Source organism: Mus musculus, chromosome 12 (genome assembly GCF_000001635.26).
Source record: "Mus musculus strain C57BL/6J chromosome 12, GRCm38.p6 C57BL/6J".
In the NCBI taxonomy this organism is placed as follows: domain Eukaryota; kingdom Metazoa; phylum Chordata; class Mammalia; order Rodentia; family Muridae; genus Mus; species Mus musculus.
The window spans coordinates 85,012,205-85,031,780 of NC_000078.6; the positions used below are offsets into that span (position 1 = coordinate 85,012,205).

A 19,576-nucleotide genomic window follows, 5' to 3' on the forward strand; every position below is an offset into this window, starting at 1 on the left:
TAGACCAGGCTAGCCTTGAATTCAGAGGTTCAGTCCATTATCATCAAAGCAGGAATGTGGTATCATCCAGGCAGTCATGGTACAGGAGAAGCTGAGAGTTCTACGTCTTTATCTGAAGGTAGCTAGCAGAATACTGGCTCCCAGGCAGCTAGAACAAGGATATTAAAGCCCACACCCACAAGGCCACACCCATTCCGATAAGGCCACACCTCCCAACAGTGCTACTCCCTGGGCCAAGCATATACAAATCATCACAAATACTGAAGGGAAAAAACCAGAAATATGTTCAATTATGATGTATGGTTTAATTTAAATTTATAAATTTGAGAAAACTTAAAACCTTCTCTGTCTTGCTAACTTATCTTTCTCTGTCCAGCTTTGTTTTTTTCTTTCATTAGATACATGAATGTATATAAATGTGACTCTGTCAGCACCAGCTGCAGAGATATGTGATTATTAATTAACATTCTTAAAAATGAATCAAAGAAATGGGTCAGGAAGGAAGGCGTTTATTGTCATGCCTGATGACCTGAGTTGTGTCCCTTGGAGCTCACATGGCAGGAGAGAACCATCTCCTGAAAGCTGTACCTGGCCTCCCCTCCGCACACTGCATGGTTTCGCCTATAAACACACTTACATACGGAATAAATAAAATAAAATTCTTAAAAATGCTTTGTATTGTAGGAGCAACAACAATATTGGTATCGACAGCATCTACTTAGTTTGCAGCAGAGGACAAAGGTGCATTTGCCGGGACATAAAAAGGGTCTTGTCACAGCAAAGGATGTACCAGAACCCATCAAAGAAGAAGCTCCGGGGCCAGCTGCCAGTCAGGTAGCAGAACCTCTTGCAGCTGAGAAGCCCCCATTGCCACCTCCCAATGAAGAAGCACCACCTCCGCTCTCACCTGAGGAACCCCAGGTAATCATTTTGTGTTTATTCAGTCATGTAAATTTTGTAAACACTTGTGTCAAGAATGGATGTATATTTTCATGTGCTCAGGTACCTGTAAAATTCTACTTTTGAAGTACCCAGATGTCAGCTTATCAGGTTTAGCAAAGGAATTATGTGAAGGTTGACTGAAAATGAAGCAATAAGATACTCTTGTCTCAGCACAAAAGAGAAATGTTCATGCGGGTTCATGACCACAGTACAGAGAAGTCATTTATCCTTAGCTTTTATGGTCAGTTGCCCAAACACTGCGACTCTGGACAGATTAGCTAATCATTCTCTACTAGTGTACTCATCTGAAGAATGGACATAGTCATTTATAATAGCCGTCTTACAGTGTTGAAGCATCACAAATGACCATCTTCGTCACATTGAGCTTGTTGACTGAAGCTTGGAAACTCCCCACATTCTCACAGCTTTGCTGAGCTATATATCGTAGACCACTAGTGAACAGTGACAGGGAGAGAGAGGGCAAGAGAAGGAAGGCATGGAGGTTCTCTACTGCTCATTGGGTTGAAAGTACTAGACTTGTAGATTTACTTCCTGCTGGGGAAATGGTTATCCTATCTAGTGAAGATGGTGGCTCTTAAACCCCTTGTCCTACCATCCACAATAACTATGTAGAGGGGGATTTGTGTTTTGTCTAAATATAGGAGAGCAGTTCTCAGCCTGAGTTGGAGGGATTCTAGGCCCGATTGATTTGGTTGCTGTTTTATGACTTAGAAAAGTTTGTGTTTCTCTTATTTAGTCAGAAGACTCAGAAGACTCGGAAGACTCTGAGGAGGATGCTAGATTTAAACAGTTGAAGGCTATAGCAGCACATTGGCAGGCTGCAGCAGCACATTGGCAACAGCAGCAGCAGCAGCGAGTCGGCTTCCAGTATCAAGGAATAATGCAGAGGCACACACAGTTACAGCAGATCCTGCAGCAGTACCAGCAAGTTATCCAGCACTCACCACACATACAGGTAAGTGTTTCCAAAATAAGTAAGCAGGAAGTATTCCCAAGATGCATAAAGGATTTGTCGCTCCTAAAAGACTTGTGAGTATGAACAACTAGCAATAAAGGAAGTATTGACTGTGGGGGCTGGAGAGATGGCTCAGCGGTTAAGAGCATTGACTGCTCTTCCAGAGGTCCTGAGTTCAATTCCCAGCAACCATATGGTGGCTCACAACCATCTGTAATGGGATCCGATGCCTTCTTCTGGTGTGTCTGAAGACAGTGACAGTGTACTCGCATACATGAAATAAATAAATAAATCTTTAAAAAATTAAGTATTGACAAGTAGCTGTTTGAAAGGATATTAGAGTAATGTGATGTTGTTTAGCCCAAGGGAAGAAAAAGATCATCACTAAAAGGGTCTAGCAGTTTTATCTTTCCCCTTGGAAATGTTTTTTAACTTCCTAAAATTTCATGTAGTCTTGACTTATTAATGTAAGTTGGGACTAATGCATACATGGCTGTCTTGAAAGAATGTTTGTCCTTTATTTGTAGACCATGTCTCTGGATGTGCAGCTGCGACATTATGAGATGCAGCAGCAACAGTTTCAACATCTCTTTCAAGACTGGGAGCGAGAGTTTCAGCTGTGGGAGGAGCAGCTCCATTCCTATCCTCATAAAGATCAGCTTCAGGAGTATGAGAAGCAGTGGAAGACATGGCAGGGACATATGAAAGCCACTCAGACCTATCTCCAGGAGAAAGTCAACTCGTTCCAGACTGTGAAGAGCCAGTACCTGGGGAACATGGCAATGCCACCTCCGTTTGTTCCGTATTCTCAGATGCCTCCACCTCTGCCAACAATGCCACCTCCAGTATTACCTCCATCCTTGCCACCACCAGTGATGCCCCCTGCCCTGCCTACCTCCATCCCACCACCTGGCATGCCTCCGCCTGTGATGCCACCTTCTCTGCCAACCTCTGTCCCCCCACCAGGAATGCCTCCATCTCTTTCTTCAGGGCCACCTCCAGTTCTCCCTCCACCTGCCCTCTCTTCAGCAGGGTCACCACCAGTCCTTCCCCCACCGGCTCTACCTGGGGGACCACCCATCCTACCCCTCCCACCATTATCTTCAGCCACACCTCCCCCAGGAATACCTCCCCCTGGAGCTCCACAAGGGATGCCTCCTCAGTTAACAGCCCCACTTCCACCAGCTTCTGGTTCTCAGAACTCACAGATCCCAGAGAAACCTAGACAAGCACTGCTTCCCACACCTGTGTCTTTTGGATCGACCCCACCTTCACCATATCACCCTCCACCTCAGTCAGAACAAGTGAATTCCAAACCTCTGAACAAGGTGTTCTCATCTGAGCAAGGACTGGGCGAGTCTTCTGCTCTATCTCAGTCCATCATTGCAGCTAAGGACACGCCAGTGAAGTCAGGTGGACTGCTTGCAGACCCTCCTAAGGGCAGTTTCTTGGAAGGTCCGAGAGGTCCAAGGTAGGTCAATGCTCTTACTGTGGCCAATTTTATATAAGCTGTACTGGAATCCAAACATTATACAGTTTTTGTATTTCCTTTGTACTTTTATGTATACACTCATGACTTTACAGTTAAAATGTTAGTATTATTTGTTAATTTAACCTGACATAACTTAGAAAAGATTGCATACTCCTGTTCCTTTAATGTGACTACTTTTATCTGGCTATAGTAGTCTAGAATGAATGTATTTTAGAGTAATGCTGACCACTTTTACTGACTTTGCAGTTTTAGAAATAATATTTTAAGCCAAATATAATGGCACATTTGTAATACCAGCACTTGGAAAGCAGAGGCAGGAGGGAATTAGGATTTCAAGGATTATCCTGAGCTATATGTAAAGTCAAGCCCAGGCTTAGCCTAGGCTATATGACCTGCTGTCTCATATAACAGAAAGGATAAGTCAGAGACAGAAAGAGTGGGAATAATACTTTAAATTTAACTGTTTTTCTTTTTGATTGTTTGACAATTGAATTAGCAAGTATCATTTGCTAGGCTTGTATAAGGGTAAATAGGACCTTTTAGAAAATCATTTGTTTGTACAGATTCCACATGTCTTAGGGGTTTACTGCTGTGAATAGACACCATGACCAAGGCAACTCTTGAAAGGACAACATTTAATTGGGGCTGGCTTAAAGGTTCAGAGCTTCAGTCCATTATCATCAAGGCAGGAACATGGCAACATCCAGGCAGGCATGGTGCAGGAGGAGCTGAGAGTTCTACATCTTCATTTGAAGGCTGTTAGCTGACTTTCTGGCGGCTAAGGCCACACCTCCCAACAGTGCCACTCCCTAGGCCAAGCATATACAAACCATCCTACCAAGTTCCTGCTTTTACTCAAAATAGTCAACAAAAGAAAAGTCACAAAATCCCTGCCACCCTTCCACCTGTGCCCCTGGGACCTTGCATCCTTTATATTTTCCTTAGGGAGATGTCTGTCTTTTCTTTAGGAGTGGAGGAGGGAAATATATATATATGTATGTATATATGTATGTGTATATATGTATGTTAGAAAAGAAAAAAATCATGGTTGCTGTTTTGTTTTCCTTTAAAAAAAAAAGCATTAAATGCAGTGGGCAGTGGTGGTGCACACCTTTAATCCCAGCACTTGGGAGGCAGAGGCAGGCGGATTTCTGAGTTAAAGGCCAGCCTGGTCTACAGAGTGAGTTCCAGGACAGCCAGGGCTACACAGAGAAACCCTGTCTCAAAAAACAAACAAACATTAAATTCAGCAAGGAATGGTCTTGTATGCTTGCAAACCTAGTATTCAAGAGGCTGAGCCATGAGCTTGGGAAAAGTTCCTGCTACTGTGTGTGATGACCTGAGTTCTGTCTCTAAAACCCACATGCTGGGCAGAGAGAACTGTCTCCTGTCAGTTGTCCTCTGGGCACCATATGGGACAAGGAGGATGTGTGCCCACATACATACAGAGTGTAATTTTTAAAAAGTACACTATACGTAGTAAGGCAAGCTTGGTCTGCATATCAAGTCTTTCGCAAAAGAAATATGTAAGATTCATGTTTCCAAGCTTAGAAGAGTCTAGCTTTCTCTTGGGATGACATAAATGTCAAGTTTTCTAAGGAAAATTTTATTTTGCTTTGAGGCAAGGTCTTGCTAAATAACTCTGACTGACCTGGAACTTGCTATGTAGACCAAGTTGGTTTTGATCTATCTGCCTCTGCTTCCCCTGTTCTGGGATAAAAGGTGTCCACCACCACATCTAGCTGGAAAAATATTTTAATTGGTTTTTTCCCCCCTGGTCAGAAGTTATAGTAGAAAGAAATATATATATTTATAAAATTTAGTTCTATTATTGAGAGATTTAAAATATCATATACAGGATTATACTGAAAGTTATATAATTTCGTTTTTGTCAGTTATTTGTATATTAGTTTCTGGTTTCAGTGTCAGTGCATTGAGGTCATTTTAAATTTAAACCTTTAATATTTGAAAACAAAAGCATATGGTCTGGGTATGTGGCTCAGCTTGTGGGATGCTTCCCTGGCCTTTGCAAAGCCCTGCGTTTGATCCTGCCACCACGTTACCTGAGTGGGTTGGTGCATGCTTATTTTCCCAACAGTTAGGAAGGAGAGGTAGGAGGCTCACAAGTCCAAGCCTAGTCCTTGGCTATAGAGTAAGTTTGAAGACAGCCTGGACTATAGGAGACCCTGTCTCTAAAGGAAAAAAAAAATGTATCTTTTTTGTTTGTTTCCCCAATTTAAAGTTCTGGAACTAACATGATCAAAACTCCATTCAAAGCTGAAGCTCAGAAAAAATTAAGTGTAATTAGTCTGAATTCCTCTGTGTACTCTGGAGCCATGTTAGAACCTTCATATCCATTTTTGGGGAGTCTTGTGAATAATCTGTGGTACTAGGTGATTTATTTCCTATTACCATCTACCGTCTGGAGCGGAGAAGAGAGCTAACTTGCTAGATCAGTGTTGCGTGACTGGGACATAGAACCAAGGCACTACCCAAAGCAAACTACTTTAAGCCCTGTGTGAATGCCGTCATTCAGATTCACGCAGTTCTGACTACAGTTGTGCTGTTCGCTCATTTGCAATATAGCTCATCCTGTTGATTTGAACGCATGTCTGTCTCAAGGAGCAAGCTTTGCCTTTTAGCAACTGGTTATCAGAGACATGCAGTCTTACCACCTCAAAGTGTGTTTCCACCTCCCATGATGCCTCTCATACTGTTTTCCTCTTTTGACTATCAAATATAGGACCTATTTTAAGTTCTTCCCTCAAAGGTACAATTAATAACCGTAGTGCTAAGGAATTTTAGGAATTACCTATTGTAGTCCCTCTCTGGCAGCCCAGGTTTATGTTGTATTTTAGCTTGCTGTGCCAGGTCTTGTGTACATCACCTTATTATATAAGTCATCTCTAAATGACTCTGTGACTGTAAAGAAGGTAAAGAATTTAGCTGAAACTTGGGCTGAATATAAGTGAAATACCAGGGTCAATGAGAAGGTGTTTGGTGGTAAAGGTGATTGCCAGAGTGTGACCCTAGAACCTACATACTGGTTGGCACAGGTTGTCCTTGACCTCCACATGCATGCTGTGACTCACATGTACCTGCACACATACAGACAAACACAAATAAGTGATAAAATGTATAAAAATCTTAAAAATAATAAGTTGTGCCAGACTATTATTCTAATTGAGATGAGATTGGAATCACAGCCTTCTGATCCTCTTTTAAGTTCATTGTATTTTTTATGACAAGAGGTTGATGGGCTGTGCTTAAATATTGGCATGTAAATAAAGGAACATTGTCTTTTAAAACTTTTGAGTGTTTTAGAAAGGATTTTAAACATTAAATCTAAGTATATTAATATAATGTCTATCTGTTCTAGATCTGCCACTGTGGAACAACACAGAGTGTGTTATTTTATTCTTTTCTACAGAATATTATTACAGATACTAAAAACTGTTCTTTTATCTCACTGCCTTAACTTACTTGTTCTTTCTGCCAGCCATATAAACGCAAATTCTTTTCACATTCTCAATGGTTCTAGTTTTTCCTGCTTCCTTTTTAGGAGCTGGTGTTTTGTTGGTCTCCTTCACGATGAACACTTACTCAGGGCCTGAAGTATCATTGGCCTGTTTACAGCCTAATTCTACATAATGCAAATATACATTTTAAGGATTTACTTTATGTGTTATTTATTAATTTATTTAAATTTATATGCATATTAACATGCACACAGGTGCCCAAGGACGCCAGAAGAAGGTATTGGATCTTCTAAAGCTAGAGTTGCATGTATCTGTTAGCCACCTGATATATGTGCTGAGAATCAAACTCCGATCCTATCAATTGCAACATTTTTTTTTTCTTTTTTTGATCAGTTTGATTTATTGGTGTCATTTCTTGAGCCAGAGATACAGCCTTGCTACTTAGCTCAGGTCGACCTGGAACTCATTGTGTAGCCTAGAGTAGTTGCAAACTCTCAATCCTCCTGCTTCAGCCTCCTCCGTGCTAGGGTGGTAGCATGCATCACTATGCTGTAACTTTGATAAGGTTCAGTGCTAAGGTGGTAGCATGCATCACTATGCTGTAACTTTGATAAGGTTGGGTTTTTAGCCCTAAAATTGAATTCTGCTTATGCTGTCTTTCTCCAGCATTAGTTTGTCTCCTTCCCATTTCTGCCCATCTTCCTTTACTTATGTTTTGCAAGACAAGGTTTCTTTGTGTAACCCTGCCTATCATGGAACTTGCTTTGTAAACCAGGCTGGCCTCAAACTCAAAAGAGTTCTGCCTGCTCCTGAATGCTGGGATTAAATTTGTGGGCCCCTCATACGGCTCTTAAGAAACAAGTTAATGACTGTTACTCAGAAACATCTTTTTTCTCCTATATAACTGAGTTAAAAGCAAAATCAACACGAGGCTGATTAGTCAAGAGATTAAGTTAGAACAATCTATACTCTTAAGGAAACCGAACTTCTTTTATGTTTTTTCAAGTTCTGTTATGAATGCATAAGGGATATCTGTAAGCCACACTGGAAAAAAAATGTCCTAAAACAAAACTGATAGAAAGACAAGAACTGAGAATGGAGTTAAACTGATTGACTAAAACCACAGTAGTAGAATATTTATCTGTTCTGTTAAATGCATTAAGGAATTGCAGAAGTTCAGATTGAGGCAGCTTTCTAGACTCTGAAGGTTTCTCAAAGTCAAGTGACAAAAGCATATCACAGTATATGTTGTTGAACACGGTGTGTGTGTGTGTGTGTTTTCTCTTCATTGGTTCTTGTGGACGAAGTATCCTTGTGTTTGTCTGCTCTCACATAAGTGAATTTGAATTCCCCAGAACTTGTATTTTTCAGTAATGAAACTTTGTCTTGATAATAAATGTAGAAAAGTACCAGGTTGTTACACACAGCATTATGAATTTTCACAAAGACACAACTCATATCATCACTACTCAGATCAAGAAATAAAAATTACTAGTGTTTAAATAGTCTTCCTCAGTGGGCTAAAGAGATAGCTCAGGAGTTAAGAGCTTTTGTTGATCTTGCAGAGGACCTGGGTTCAATTCCCAAAACTCATGGTGGTTCACAACCATCCTTAACTCCAGTTCCAGGTGATCCAATGCCCACTCCTGACTTCTGTGAGCACAAAGCGTATTGGTATACAAATATGCATGCAGGCAAAACAAACATAAAAAAGTCCTCCTCATCCCCCTTCTTAGTCATTTCTCCTCAACCCAAAGATTACCACTATACTAACTTTTATACCATGGGCTGCCTATTTTTTGAGCAATAGGATCATATTTTACATACTTCTTTGATATGGTATATTTTGCTTAATATTATAATGTGAGATTATGTCATGCATAACATTCTTATTGCTGGGGAGTAGTCCATTAATATGATTTTATTATAACCTGTTCTAATATTAATTATCAGTTATGATTAAAAATGTTGAAATGTCAAGTGTATCTGTATATCTGTTTGTTTTATGTACATGAATATGCACTTGTTGCAGCCCGATGTAGAGGTCAGAGAACAACTTGTAGGAGTTGGTTCTCTCTCTCCTTCTACCGTAGGGATCCCAGGATGGCACCTAGGCCATGAGGCTTGGCAGCAGGTGCCTTTACCAACTGAGCCATCTCATTGGCCTGCAGTATGTCTTTTGGTGCCGACTATATCTTGACTGTGCCTGAGTGTACGCATGTGCTTTTGTTCAGATATTTTGTATGTGTAGTTGTAGCCACGCTCTGTGTACATTCTGAGTTTGTCATTTTCATATGACTGTTGCTATCAGATTCATCCTGTGCTTTGCAAGTGTTGCAGTAGTTTGTTCTTTCTTGTTCCCATACAGTTTGCCATTGTGTGGACATACCACAATTTAAAAGGATTGCAATTGTTTGGACATAGGATCTGGTCTGTATGTGCTCTGTGCTGGTACATATTGTTAAATGGTTTTTCAGAAAGGTGCTTTTACTTTATTCAACAGTATTATTTCAGAGTTTTTGTTTTGTTTATTATTTTTTAACTTCCATGACAACTCTTAGTATTGTTAAACTTACAAAATGTTAGCTGCCTGGGAGGATGGTTAATGTTATAGTGATAAAAGTTGGAATTTTGTATTTTTTGATAATAGTAAAGTTACACTGCTTTCCATTCGGTTATCGCTGGGTTAAGTTTCCTCTTGTATGAAACACTAATTCAAGGTTGTTTTTTTTTTTTTTAATTAGACTATTTTTCTATTTCTTACTGATATATAGAAATTCTTTATATATTCTGGGAACCAGTTCTTAATTATATGTATTACAGGTTTCTCAGTCTGTAGCGCTTACTTACTTTAACCCCGGGTATAGAAGAAAAGGTGTCATTGTTGACTGTATGGGTTCAGGGGACCACTTTTAGTTTAAATTTTACAAAAGAATTTAAAAGGATTGTGAAAAACAATTTTGAAGTTTTAATAAGTGTTTTTAAGAGTAAATTTGCTTTGTATCAAATAGTTTGACATATAAAATCATAAAAGATAATTGTCATTGTATCCTTTTAGAGAGTCAAGATGGTCCAAATTCTTTCCACACAATATGCATTAAAAGTCTTTCCTGTTTAATGACTAAGAGGTGGCAGTACTGCATGCCTTCCATTGATCAGAATGTATTGCTATTTAAAGGAAGGGGGTTGGGCTGGAGAAATGACTCAGCAGTAAGAGTAATGGCTACTCTTCCAGAGGACCTGGGTTCAATTCCAGCACCCGCATGGCAGCTCACAGCTGATCCAGAGATTAAGCATTCTCTTTGACATGCATGAAAACAAAATACCCATACATAATAAGTAGAATTTATTGTTTGCTTATTGATTCTTGAGCTTGAGAATGTTCATCTAGAATATAATCACCTGAAGATTCATGGTTGGCAGGTTCACATACATGATGAATTGGATATGACTTTTAGAGCCTGGAATTCTAGCCTCTCTGCACATATCTTTTGATTCTAATAATTTTTAAATTTTTTAAAAATAATTTTAAAAATTAAATAATTTTTAAATTTTTAAATAATTAAAAAATAATAATTTTGTGTATTGTGGTGTTTTGATAACATGTATGTCTGGGTCCCATGTGCGTGCCTGGTGTTGATAGAGGCCAGAAGAGGGTATTAGACTCTCTGTAACTTGGGTTACAGATGGTTGTGAACCACATAGGTGCTGGCAATCTAAGGCAGGTCTTCTGGAAGAGCTCTTAACTACTGAGCCATCTCTCCAGCTCCCAAGTTGTAGTGAATTGAAGCAGCTTTATCTGTCAGCTTTCTTCTCTTTATTACTACAATAAAGAAATGAAAGTTTTGAGTTTGCATTGTGCTTAATGAAGCCCCAAAACAGTGTGCTATTTTGGGTAATTCTAATGTGATAATGTTTCTTTTATCTTTGTTTCATTCTCTTCGATGATTCTTTTTGTGTTGTAATTGTTTCCTTATTTTGGTTTTTTAAAGCATAATTAAGAAATATTAATGTTATGAGCAATCAAATCTAGGATAAGGAAATTATGAAGTGTTTCAGGATATAGGGGGAAATCACTAAGATCTCAGTTTTTGTAAGTTTAAGAATGAATCCAAATGATAGTTGCAAGATAATATACACATTACTCTTATTTTTTTCTTACATGTATTGTATCTGTGTGTGGAAATTGGGTCTTTCCTTCCACGAGAGTCCCGAGGATAGCACACAGTCTTGGTGGCAAGCACATTTACCTACTGAGCTGTTTCACTGGCCTTTTTCTGATTTTTAAAACCTAAAATTTTTGTTTGTTTATAAGTTAGACCTACAAGGAAAACTGTTAATGAAGTTTGGTTTTATATATAGCTAGAGCTATTAAGAATTTTTCTAAAACTAAAACTGTACATGAGGAAACACTAAGGGTTAATGATATCCTTTTGGGGGGGGTCCACCTTTTATTTTGTATGTCTGTATGTTTTGCCTGCATGTGTATGTACTACATGGTGCATGGTGTTTTTATTTGCAGGAAGGAGGATTGAGTGAAGGTCTCTCTGTGTATCCCTGGCTGGCCTGGAACTCTATTGTAGATCAGGCTGGCCTCAAACTCAGTGATCAACCTGCCTGTGTCTTTCAAGTGCTAGGATTTAAAGGCATGTGCTGTCAGACCTGCTATGCCTGGTGCTCTAAGAGTTCAGAAGATGATGTCAGATCTTCTAGAACTAGAGTTATGGGTGGTCATGAGCTACTGTATGTGTTCTGATAACTGATCCCAGGTCCTTTGCAAAAGCATCAAGTTCTCTTAACCACAGAGTCATCTCTCTAGCCCAGTGGTTCTCAACCTTCCTAATGCTTTGACCATTTAATACAGTTCCTTGTGTTGTGGTGACACACAGCCTCCCCCCCACCCCCCGGCCCCCCTGCCCTAGCCATAACATTATTTCATTGCTACTTTATACCTGTAATTTTGCTACTGTTATGAATTGTAAATATCTGATATACAGGATATCAAAAGGGGTTTTGACCCACAAGTTGAAAACCACTGCTCTAGTTCCTGTGGCTATACCACTGTTAATTGTTCATGGTTTGATAAGTAACTCTATGCTCCAAACAGCCCTAAGTAAACTTAGTGGAATGCAAACATGGATATGAAGGAAGGGGTAATTGTTGGAAAGAAAGGGTTCATTCTAAGGAGTTGGGAAAAAGAAAGTAATGGGAGGTGTATGTGGTCAAAATACTTAATACATATTTGAAAAAAAATTTTTTAAGTTGTAAGTTCTTTAAAAAGGTTCATGTCCCATCGTTGGTAATCTCCTAAGCATCTAGTAGTTGAGCAGAGTTTCCTCACTGGGCCATTCAGGTCTGAATTTGAACTGAGTTTAGCAAACAGATATTTTGGGTTGGGTTGGTTTGGTTTGGTTTTTTAAAAGATTTTTTTGAATACACTGTTGCTGTCTTCAGCCACACCAGAAGAGGGCATCGGATCCCATTACAGATGATTGTGAACCACCATGTGGTTGTTGGGAATTGAACTCAGGACCTTTGGAAGAACAGTCAGTGCTCCTAACTGCTGAGCCATCTCTCCAGCCCTAGCAAACAGGTTTTATCAGTGCTGTCTCAGTGCAATGTTCAACACTTCCAATTATTTTCATTGCCACTGATTTGTTCCCCTTAATGTCACATGAAAACCACTCTGAAATGTGTGCCCAGTCCAACTTAAGATGGTGTGCCATCTCCTGGTGAGTAAATTTTGATTTTTATAAGATGATAATCTCCAGCACAGAATGATTGGCTCTTCCTACTCTGAGCAGTCCCTCTAGTGTGGGGAGTAGAACTCAGTGCTAAGTTGCAGGTTTTCTCTGGGCTTTGTCCTCTTAGGCCTTGTTCTTCCAGGCGGGGATACAAGACCATTAATCATACACGTGAGTGGCTTCTTGCACCTTTTATTTTGGGAAGCTGAATAAACATTTTAACTCCTTCTTCCCCCCACATCTCAGGCACTGTAGAATCCTGACTGGTTTGGATTCTGCGGGCAGCCAGTCACATTTTTATTTTATCCTCTCCTGCTGCCAGTACAGTTCTTCTGAAAATTGCTGCTTGTAATTTTTTGTTGTTGTCCTTTGTCTTCCAGAATTTACAAACAAGGGCCAAGGTTATAGCACAGTTGGCAGAGTATTTCTCTGGCATATAGAGGCTTTTGTTGATCTTCAACAACTCCACAAACTGGAATGGTGGACTATGCTTGTATATAATCCCCATACCAGGGAGATAGAGGCAGGAGGATCAAAAGTTATCCTTGGGTACATAAGGAGTTTAAAGCCAGCCTGGACTAGAGACTCTGTCTATAAAGACAAAATTTTAAAGATAACTCAAACCAAAGATTCTGGTCTACTGCCTTCTCTTTATTGTGGGTTTATATATATATTCTGCTTTCTTGTGATAGGTTTGAAAAGTATCAGCCAGGTAGGCTAAACTTCATTATCAGATTCTTTCCCATATGTTTCTGATTGCACTTGTTCCTAGGGAGATTTTTATACCTAGTATGATAACTAGACAACCAAAAGCACTTTAATCCTTTCCCCTGAAAAGAAGTGTTGGCACCATTCCATATTAGTGTTGACTCCCATTCCATATCCATAGTCCCTTTACCCTCAGCAGGAACCTCAGCTGAGCCTGATATTTTTGTTGGCCCATAGAGTCAAGGTCTCTGTATTATTGTTGTTGTTGTTGTTATCATCATTATTATTTGTATGTATGTGTGTGCATAGAGGATTCCTTGGGAGTGGAATTATGGGTGGCAGTGAGCTACCTGACATGGGTGCTGGGAATTAACTCTGGTCTTCTGTAAGAGCAGCTGTCACTCTTAACTGCTAAGCCATCTGCCAAGCCTATTTTGTTTTATTTTGTGGGTGTGTCTCTATATGGTATGTGATGCATATGTAGATGTACATGTGTGAGTGTATGTGTGGAAGCTAGAAATTGACATTGGATGTCTCTCTTTCATAAGCTATGTTTACTGAGACTAGATCTATCGATGAAGTCAAAGTTGGCTAAATTAGCTAAGCAGTTAGTTTGTCCGAGTGGTCCCTGACTACCTCCTGTACACAAGTAAGCTGTCCCATTCACTCATCATTGTTTGTTTGTTTTTATGTGTATGGCTGTTTGCTTACATATATGTATGCTGTATGAGTACCTCGTGCTTGCCTGTTACCTGCAGAGGTCAGAAGAAGCTATCAGATTCTGGGACTGGAGTTATAGGTAGTTGTGAGCCACTGTGTGGGTGCTGGAATCCGAACCCAGGTCCTTTGCAGGGCCGTGATTCCAGCTCTCCATCCAGTTTGTATGTGGGGCTGGAACGCACAACTCCAGTCTTCACCCTTGCACCACAAGCCTTTTATCCATTGAGCCCTATCTACAGCACCTCCGTTTAATTGTCAGGCATGGAAGTAGTGAGGGCTGTCTTGAATCTCTTGCACTTCAGCTCATGTGGCTCAGTGTCCTCCCAGAAGTTAGGATTAGCGGAATGTGGTGTTACACACCTGTAATCCTAGACTTTATACTGACACAGGAGGGCCATGCCTTCTAGACCAGCTCTGACCATATGGAAGGACCTGTCTCAGAGGGGATCAGCTCCTCTCAGTCAACACAGCACCTTCCATTGTGTTGATTCAGAACCTCAAAGTTGTAATCTCAGCCTCTGTTTCTTATGGTTAGTGTTGGTTCTGTGTTATAGTAGCTCCTCCCTTTGAAACCAAGACTTTTTTACACTAGCAAGGGAGTTAAATATTTTGCTGAAATTACTTTTATTATTCATTGGTTTTCCACACAGTGAAACAAAAACCCTTCATTAAAGGCATGAAAAGTGTTGACTGCTCCATAGTCACCTAAACTATAAACATTGCCATTGTCCTAAATGCTTCCTTTGCCATACTTCCTTAATTCCCACTGGCTACAAACTGTACCAGTCCTAACTTACTTTGCAGCATGCTGTTGCTGCTACCTTCATTACCCACATTGTTGATCATGAGTTTAGTGGCCAGCTGGGGCTGCTTAGTGAGGCTCTATCTCAAACAAGCAAGATCAACTATTCTGTAAACTTTTCTTCCTTATTATTAGTTTTTAAAAACTATTCTTTGAAAGCTGGACTGTATTAAGTGACTCTTAAGCAGTTATGAAGTAACTATAAACACTGAATTAACCAGTTGAATTAATTAATCAACCTTACAGAGACCCAAAGGCTGTTAGAGACAGAAAGAGATCTCTAACAGATTAGAAATGTCTTCTCTCAGGATTTCTACAGTGGCTTCGGAACTGGGGTTCTTTACTGTTTGCTTCACCAGCCCTGACTTAGAAAGTGCAGTGTAGTTGTTTGGAAGCAGCATTAAAAAGGGAAGTGTGAAGAGGAATCCCTAATATTTACAAGGACAACCCAGAAGACTATGTCAGTCGTTTTCCATTCTCAGCTGGAGCTTGGTGCAAGTCCAGCTATAAGAGAGGTTGAGAAGGAGTCGACATAAGACTGAACTCGGGGAGGCTGGATGAGAGTTGGAAGGGAGTGAGTTTAGGAGATGGTTGGTTAGTACCTGCCACACAAGGCAAACGAGGAAGTTCTTTTGGAGACTGACAGTTGCCTGCCTCTTTGCCTTCATCCTTAGCATGCTGTCTTTCTGTGCATCCTTTTCTGCTCTCCTCTGCTTCAGCCACACTACACAACCATTTGCATTTCTAAACACGATATGTGCTTCTCTTCCTTTTTCCCTCTCATATTGCTCTCTTAGTCTGAGGGATCCTTGCCATACTATTTCTGTCATCACTAACACCCTGTCATCTCAGGTGCTGCCTTTCAAGTCTCAGCAAAGCATCTGTGCTCTGGAAGCCCTTTGCATGGCAGTGTGCCTCTCACCTGGGTGGTGCTGACTACTATCTCCCTGCTGTCTTTTCATCTTTTCACCTATTGACACTTTATCAACACTTACAGATTGGTTTGCTTTTTTGTTTTTTTGATTGTTGATTCTGAAGGCCCCAACAACATTTTCTTATGTCTTAAGTGTAGCATACCGTCTATTGGAAGGAACATTTCTTTGATCTTTGATTAGTGAGTGGTCCCCAGGAAACCAATTTCTGTCCAGACTTTGGAAAACTGGTGTGTGTGTGTGAGATAGAGAGAGACAGAGACAGAGAGACATGTGTGTATGTTTGTATGACATGTATGTACATGTGTGTATGACATTAATGAAGATTTTAGTGCTGGCTTCCACAATATTTACAATTATATTGTATTTTCCTGTTAATTGATCCATATTGGTTTTTAGTTAAAATTTAACTCTAAAAGTACTCACAGTAATGGAATTATTATTATTTTTCTATTTAAAAAGGAGTGGACTATTCCATGTACCATGGCACAATATTTACAATGCTTTTAACATTTCAGTAGTTCAGTCTTGCTGCCGATTGGTTGAAGTATGTTAGATAATGCTGCCATGATTTCTACATCTAGACCTGAAGTCTTCCAAGCACTGCTGCCTTAACGTTTGGTTTTTGATAGGTGACATGGGATTTGCTAATGACCGAGAGTCACTGTTAAAAACAAAGTCTAAGGCAAGAGTGCCTTGAATAATCTTACATGGAGAATTTTCTTTTCCTGCTTTACTGTCTTGAGTAATATCTTTTGTTTTACTTGTAGATTTGATGGTCCTCGAAGATTTGAGGATTTAGGGTCAAGGTGTGAAGGACCGAGACCCAAAGGGCCTCGTTTTGAAGGAAATCGCCCCGATGGGCCAAGACCCAGATATGAAAGTCACCCAGCAGAGGGCACTAAAAGCAAATGGGGAACGATCCCTCGGGGCCCAGCATCTCAATTTTATATAACTCCCAATACATCCCTAAGTCCTCGACAGAGTGGACCACAGTGGAAAGGCCCCAAAGCAACTGTTGGACAGCAGCATCAGCAGCAGCCTAAGCAGCAACCTAAGTCACAAGCAGAACCTCTTTCAGGAAACAAAGAGCCATTAGCAGATACAAGTAATAACCAACAGAAGAATTTAAAAATTCAGTCAGCTGCGTTTTCCATTTCCGCAGATGTCAAGGATACCAAGGCAGCTCAGTCAAATGAGAATCTAAGTGACTCTCAACAAGAGCCAACCAAAAGCCAAGTCTCGGAAGGGCCCGTAGAGCCCTCTAATTGGAACCAGAATTCTCAAAGTATGGAGACTGAAATGGACAAAGCAGAAGGTGTTACTCAGCCTGTATCCCTTGCAAACAAACCTGTACCTACTCAATCTACTTTCCCCTCAAAAGTAGGGAGCATGGAGGGAGGAGCCGCAGCAGCAGCACTGACTGCAGACGATTTCAAACCTTTGGGTGTTGGTTTGTCCCACTCAGAAAACCACCAAGAAAAAGATCTTCCTCAGCCAGACAGCAGAGAAAATAGATTAGAAGGCAATAAAGGCAGCAGCTCATCATATAGAGGTCCTGGGCAGAACAGAGTGGAAGAGTCACGGGATAAAGGACTAGTAAACAGAGGTCGTGGCCAGATAATTAACCGTGGTCCAGGTCTGGTCAAGCAAGAAGATTTCCATGATAAAATGATGGGTAGAAGAGAAGACAGTCGTGAGAAAATGAACAGAGGAGAAGGCAACCGGGACAGGGTGTTTGTGAGGCCAGGAAGCAGTCGGGATAAAATACCAGGTGGCCTACAAGACAGCCAGGACAGTAGAGCCAACAGCCGAGAAAGGGGGCCACCTCGCAGGGCTGGCAGTCAGGAGAGAGGACCTCCTCGAAGGGCTGGAAGTAGAGAGAGAGTACCCCCTCAAAGAGCTGGAAGCAGGGAGAGGGTACCACCTCGTGGTCCAGGTAGTCGAGAAAGGGGGTTAGGAAGGCCAGATTTTGGTCATGATAGAGTTCCATTCAGATCAGAACTAGGAGATGGTGGAGACAAAGTGTATCCTTATCACCGAGATGAACCTTCTAGGGCTTCGTGGAACCATGGAGAAGAGAGAGGACATGAAGAGTTCCCAGTAGATGGTAGAAATGCTCCAATTGAGCGAGAAAGACTCGATGACTGGGATAGAAAGAGATACTGGAGAGAGTGTGAACGTGACTATCAAGATGATACACTAGATTCATACAGCAGAGAGGACAGGTTCTCAGCACCACCATCACGGTCTCATGATGGAGACAGGCGAGGCCCTTGGTGGGATGATTGGGAAAGAGATCAGGATATGGATGAGGGTTATGGTAGGGAAATGGACAGGGACTTAGACAGAGATGTGGATCGCATTAGAAGACCTTTGGATATATATGATAGAAATGTGGATAACGAGTGGGACAGAGATTATGGGAGACCACTGGATGAACAAGAATCACAGTTTCGTGAACGAGATATTCCATCTCTTCCACCTTTACCACCCCTCCCACCTCTTCCACCTTTGGATAGATATCGGGATGATAGATGGAGAGAAGAAAGAAATCGAGACCATGGGTATGACCGAGATTTCCGTGATAGGGGTGAGTTGAGGATTCGAGAGTATCCAGAAAGAGGAGATACATGGCGGGAAAAGCGAGATTATGTTCCTGACAGAATGGACTGGGAAAGAGAACGGTTGTCAGACAGATGGTACCCATCTGATGTGGATAGACATTCCCCCATGGCGGAACATATGCCATCCTCACATCATTCCTCTGAAATGATGGGGTCCGATGCAAACTTAGACTCTGACCAAGGCCTTGGAGGGGTAATGGTTCTCAGTCAGAGGCAGCACGAAATCATTTTGAAAGCTGCACAAGAATTGAAAATGCTTCGGTAAGTTTACTCCTTAAGATCGTTCTTTTAGTTGAAACAGATTTTCATACTGCTCTTTTTTAAAATGAAGTGCCTTTTTTGGTTTTGTTTGTTTGTTTGGTTGGTTGGTTTTTCAATACATGGTTTCTCCGTTTAGCCCTGCATGTCTTGGAACGTGTTCTGTAGACCAGGCTGGCCTCAAACTCAAAAGATCTGCCTGCCTCTGCCTCCCAAGTACTGGGATTAAAGATGCATGCCACCACAGTCCAGCTGAATGAAGTCTTTTAATGGAACCCTTTAAACCCTGTTTCTTATCATACTTTGAATTTGTATTTCTGGTTATTCAGTGCTGTTTGGGGGTTAAGATGGGTATTTGGAAACTGTTAATTATTCACATATGTCCTAGGGTGTGCAAATTGATTGCTGTTCTCAGTCATTGTAGATGTGTTGCTGGATGCTTTGAGAGTGCATGTCTCAAGTGTTAAAACTACATTTTTCATGGGGCTTTGTGTATTGAGCCATCGTTGCTTTCGGTAGGCAGCGTCTGTTCTTTGGCATTGGATCTGATGGGCTGCACAGTCCCTGCTGTTTGATGCAATGGTGGGCGGTGCTCTCTTTTCTCTGCTGGAGTTAGGAGTGGTCACCTGGGGACGTCTTCAGATTTTACTGACTACTGAGACTTTGTGTGGAGGATGTTCATCTTTGATTTTAACTGGAAGCAGATTTTTTTTTCCTATATTTTCATCGTGAAGTTGGATTTAAAAAAAACCAAAAAAACCCTACAATCAACTGTGTGGGCATTATATAATGTTTCTCATATAGCTATAACAGTAAGACTTTTTAATTTTTGTCTTTTTTTTCCAAACAGGTTTTTGAGAAAAATAAATGGTTAATTTTTTGATAGATTTTAATGT

General features: G+C 40.8%; 1 protein-coding gene across 5 annotated transcripts in view; it reads left to right on the forward strand.

The window, feature by feature from the left end:
- Nucleotides 1-19,576, forward strand: part of Ylpm1 (YLP motif containing 1) — a 91,866-nt gene that overhangs the window by 16,002 nt on the left and 56,288 nt on the right. For 4 of the 5 annotated variants that reach the window (XR_003950069.1, XR_003950068.1, XM_006516100.4 and 1 more), the window contains exons 2-5: nt 685-921; nt 1,700-1,918; nt 2,446-3,389; nt 16,566-18,683. Coding sequence is in view for 3 of the 5 variants with exons in the window: in XM_006516100.4 (XP_006516163.1) it covers nt 685-921; nt 1,700-1,918; nt 2,446-3,389; nt 16,566-18,683 (3,518 nt within the window). In the remaining 2 variants the exon portion in view is untranslated. The remainder of the gene's footprint in view (nt 1-684; nt 922-1,699; nt 1,919-2,445; nt 3,390-16,565; nt 18,684-19,576) is intronic. The other variant, NM_001347421.1, reaches the window with a different exon arrangement.